The sequence below is a fragment of the Apis laboriosa genome, unplaced genomic scaffold (assembly GCF_014066325.1).
Source record: "Apis laboriosa isolate Shangri-la unplaced genomic scaffold, ASM1406632v1 scaffold812_cov158, whole genome shotgun sequence".
NCBI classification, from domain to species: Eukaryota; Metazoa; Arthropoda; class Insecta; order Hymenoptera; family Apidae; genus Apis; species Apis laboriosa.
The window spans coordinates 156,321-161,284 of NW_025224511.1; the positions used below are offsets into that span (position 1 = coordinate 156,321).

At 50.9% G+C, this 4,964-nt stretch overlaps 1 protein-coding gene across 1 annotated transcript; it reads right to left on the reverse strand.

Moving 5' to 3' along the window:
- Window positions 1-1,678: 1,678 nt before the first annotated feature.
- On the reverse strand, window positions 1,679-4,756 carry LOC122719520 (glycine-rich cell wall structural protein 1-like). The gene is made up of 4 exons (XM_043945422.1): window positions 4,745-4,756; window positions 2,455-2,746; window positions 1,980-2,348; window positions 1,679-1,836 (listed from the first exon to the last, which is right to left on the reverse strand). The coding sequence occupies exons 1-4, from the start codon at window positions 4,754-4,756 to the stop codon at window positions 1,679-1,681; spliced, it is 831 nt and encodes a 276-aa protein (XP_043801357.1).
- Between the last annotated feature and the right edge of the window lie 208 nt (window positions 4,757-4,964).

The following is a 4,964-nucleotide window of genomic DNA, read 5'->3' on the forward strand; positions in this document are numbered from 1 at the left end:
GAATTAAACTGACTAATTCATCCGAAGGAAGGAAGAATCGTTTTACGTAGAAAACTATCATTAAAATTTTAGAACAAAAAATAATCGATCGATAATTTTCTCTTTCTTTTGAATCGAATATTGCGTTAAATTCGTTATTAATTCGATACCGAATAATAGAGGGATGGAACGATGAGAGGGTTGAGTCTCGATCGAGAACGAGAAATAATCAAGATGATGAGTTTTAAATACTGATGCTTTATTTTATATAAAGTATTGTATAAATGTATAAACGCTATAAATATGTGGTATCTATCTATGGTGGTGGTGGGGTGCTAGTCGTGATCGCAAAGAAAGGGTATGACGAGGGCGGGCGGGGTCGGGGGCCGGCAGCGGCGCGCCATCTATTTACATTCATTCACTCACGGGAAGGGCTGACCTACCATAATCTACCGGTCTCTCTCTTTCACTAACATATAACACGATTATATAATATATGTGTAGTGTGTGTATATATACGAATACACATATAGCAATAGTGTGTGTGCGCGCGTGTGGCAATGTGTTCATATATATATATACGCGAAGGAAGTAGTAGTAATAGTATGTATACATGTATATATATATAAAGAGAAAACATATATGCGCATGGACGAGTAATGTAATAATAATATGTATGCTTGAGTGCGGCAGTGAGTATAACAACTTGTGAGACCGTGAAGCGATCGATGATCGTCGCGCGGCTCATCGGAAGAGAGAGGGGGGAGAGAGAAAGAAAAAAAAAAAAAGAGTGGTAAATAAAAACGTGTGAAGAGTATACGGCGGCCTTACGCGGATGGTGGAGGACGTAAGAGAGAGCGAGAGAGAGAGAGGGGGGGGAGGGGAAAAAAAAAATAAAAAAATAAAAAAAATAGAGAATACTGCCGGAGCAACGGTGGGTGTTCAGAAAACAGAACAGACCCAGTTGGTCCAACGACGAAGCGCCAAAGCTTGTCCACTTGCCGGGTCCATGGACGGAGCAGCCGGGTTCAACGTGCTTGCGTTGACTTCTGGGTAACTGGCGCGGTGGTTTCCAGGTCCTTTGATATGGAGAAACCTGTGGGTTGCCGTTCGTCCGTTCGACACGGGCCCGTCGTGTGCGCTCCAAGATCGCGACCAAGATGCCCGTACGTCGCGTTCCGCCGTTGCAACAGCCGTGGCTGGGCCAATCACGGCTTCGTCCGCGTCTTCCTCCCCGTCGCGATCGCGATACGACATGATGAAATATAAAGAAATTGACTAAATTTAATCCGTGCCTCGTCTTTCGATCGAGGGGGACGAGTCGCGTCTCCTCGACGAGGAGGCGGGACGAGAGCCGCGGATCACGAATGGCCTGGGGCCACGGTGTGCAACACTTTGCCGAGATCTGAGCCCGTGATCGCGTAGATGGCAGGTCGTGGGAAGAGCAGCCATTTGCTCGGCATTCAACACGCGCCTTCACACCTTGTCTCGATATATACCGACTGGATTACTTGTGATTAGAATATTCCGACTATATACCGACTACACCACTAACGCCGGCGCTATAACCATGTTCCTAGGTTGGACGAAGCTTTGGGAAGAAGACGTTGAGCGCGTTTGAGGATCGTTTGAGACCGGTAAGTGACTGTGGTGGGTTTGCCGCCGTCGCCGAGCCGAGATCGCTGGGGCCTTAGAACGTCTAGTACTTGCCGAGTGCCCCGGGGATGATAGCTCCGTGAGAGCCGAGTCCAGCGTGGATGGCGCCAGACGGTCCGTTGATCACAGCAACACCACCGTCGTGTCCGCCAAGGCCAGCGCCGTATCCGGCGGCACCACCACCCACAACAGCGATGGCACCTGTAAACAGAGATCGCCAAGATCGAGCAAAGATCGATGCATTCTCTCCTCCTTCTTCGCCTCTGCTCAATACGTATTCGATACGCATTCTTCTCGCGACTTTCTCGCGGAATATTTCTCGCCGAGTGGAAGGAAATACAGACCAGCACCACCGAGGCCGAGAGCTGGACCAGCGAGGCCACCAGGCGCGGCAGCTGCAGCGGATCCAGAGCTTCCGTCGTCACCGTTGATGTTGCCACTTCCGGCGTAGAAAGATACGACTCCCACGGATGGTCCTACCAAGTTAGCGGCTCCCTGGGACGGTCCAACGAGGGTGGAGGTACCAGCGGATGCACCCACGGAGGTGAATGGGCCGGTTGCGGGTCCTACGAGGCCAGCTGGGCCGGTACGTGGTCCACCTACGTTCTTGGCACCTTCTTGGGGTCCAACGCTGTCAGATGGTCCGCTCTGGGGTCCAACGTTAGCCTTGGGTCCCTCGGCAGGTCCAATGTCAGCCCTGCCACCGATCACTCCTGCTCGACAGAACGAAAGGTATCCCGTCACCGATCGACCAACGTCTCTCTCTCTCTCTCTCTATCTCTATCTCTCTCCCTTCTAAACGGATCTTTGTTTACGCACCACCAGAGACAATCTGTTGAACACCAGCAGCTCCAGCCGCCGCCGCGGATCCAGCGGCGTAGCTGGCACCAAGAGCGGAGGATCCCAAGCTGGAGGCACCCTCTTGGAGAGATCTCGCGCTGCCAGCACCAGCTGCCAGACCACCAGAGAGACTAGCACCTCCGCCGACCAGGCCGACTCCCGCGAGGCCGACGCCGCCTCCGTAACCGCCATGACCTCCGGCCAGGGCATAGCCGGGTCCGTGCGCGATTCCGGCGCGCGCCGTCGCCACTGCCAGACAGGCGAACACAACCTGCGGATCGGTCGTCAGGGGTCAGCTCTAGTTGTCTCGTCGTCGTCGTCGTCGTTGCGTGGCCAATCGGACCAGTCGTTCGGGCTCGTGAAAGGCAATAAAACTCGAAGTGAAATCGGTGGAGGAGAACGAAGACGAACTCCGTCTATCCTTCCCGATTCCACGGAAGCGATTACTAACTCGACCTAACCGCCGCCTAATTCAGCCTCCCATTGACTTGGCACCGATTACCACCGAGCCTCGTGTAACATAACCACGGCTTTCACTTTCGATACCCGTTACACGATTGCGGATCGGCGTTCCACGCCATCGAGAAACGATTCCCGCCACCTGGGGGAAACGTCGTCCCTCCAGCCTTTTAAACCGTGAAAGCAACGATGCGACCGGTTGTTGCCTCCTTTAATATCAAAGTCCGCGCGCCCGTGCCCGCGCTGCGATCACCGGATGGAAGTCGAGCGTGAAATTTCGCAACGTGCTACGGAAAACTCGAACGAGAATTTCGTAACGTTTTCGCAACTCCGTGGAAAGAATTCACGCCTAAGTATCGGGATACTTATCCTTTCGATCGATGCGTTTTACAAGGGAAGGGAGGAGGGGAAATTACTTTTTGAAAAAATTGAAAAATTTTGTTATCTCGCGAAAGGAAAAAGGAAAAAAAGAAAAGAGAAAATTGGCTCGCGTATTTTACGCAATCGCGTATCTAATGCGATTCTAGATTCATAATTAATGGACGGCGAGCGATAATTATCGTTTGAAAATGCTTCGAGTTTGTTTTTCTTCGGAGAAAAGAATTTCGATCTCGACGATTTCCACCTTGCTATATTAGTGGAAACGACCGGTTCTCTTACCGCGAATCGATCGCGGATCGAGGAGAAAATCGGTGAAACGAGCGCGGAAAGAGGTCGAACTGGCTCCGATCGATTCTTGTCTTGTCGAAAAGGGAACTGCTCCTCCAACGAGAGGAGCGTTGTCACGCCCAGCTCTCTCGAGCCGCCGCGCTTCGAAACGAGCGCACTACCCGGTATTATGCATATCTAACTTGGCGAAACTTTCACATCCCGGTTTACATGGAACGATCCCGGCCGATCCGTGTGACGTGGCCGACCGAGCGTTCTCTCGCGACCCAACGATCGGAAAACGATCGAACGGCTGTGACTCTGTGCTTGTTTCGAAACCCGCCTTTTGCATACGCCCTTCGTTTCGTGATTTACGAAATCGTTACTTATCTCAATTTAACACTCGAAGAGATAACACTCGCTCGAAGATTTTTCTTTTCGTTTTTTTCTTTCTTTTCGTAAGAATTTTTGTAACAAAATGAACCGATCGTGCTAATTTGGATCCTCCCATTTTCAGGGATGAATCGAGAGGCGAAGAGGGGAAGAGGTTACTCGTGAATGAAGATGCGCCAAGAATAGAACCGGTCGTGGGTTCAGCGGCTGAATGACGATGATACTATTACAACCGGTTCCGCGGTCAGTGTACCGTGTAACGAGACTTCTTGCCGCATGAATGGAGCGCGTAAGAAGGGCAAAGCCGATTCGACGTGTACGTACCACTGCTTGGCTCGAGGAAAAAAAAAAAAAGGAAAGAAAAGAAAAGAAAAGAAAAGAGACCCGTGACATTGAACGTCGATAGAGTTGGCATTAGAATCCGATTAGCTTTCGATTTTCCTCCAGCTTTTAGCGACTCTGTTTCACGAAAAGATCCGATCGATTTATCCGATCTAATACCGAATACCGTCACCCGAAGCTTGATTACTCGCGTATCCCAAGACGAACGGATGGAAACGATTTCCAAAGCGGAAAAGATCTGATCGATGGAAAACTCTAGTACGCACTCTATGCAAAAAAAGTCCGAGAATCGTGTTACGGAAAAGATCGAGGAATATCGCGGTTCAAGAGAGCAATATGGAAGATACTGACGATCGAGGAAAAGCGCGAGTTGGTTCGTTTCGTTACACCCCACGAAATAATCACCAACCCCGTGGTGGATACTCACAAAGGCCTTCATGTTTGGTGTGTGTATGGTGGGCTGGTAGTCCGGTGATTGACTGACTTGGGCCGGGCCGGCGGGCCTTATATACGCCTAACTCTACTCTGGCTACGCTCCACAATCACCATCCTTTCGAAAGCAAGGCGCTCCACCACCCTCCCCCCAGAAAAACTATAATCCACGCCGTACCAGCGGCCGGCACCAGAGCCATACCTAGTCCCACCAG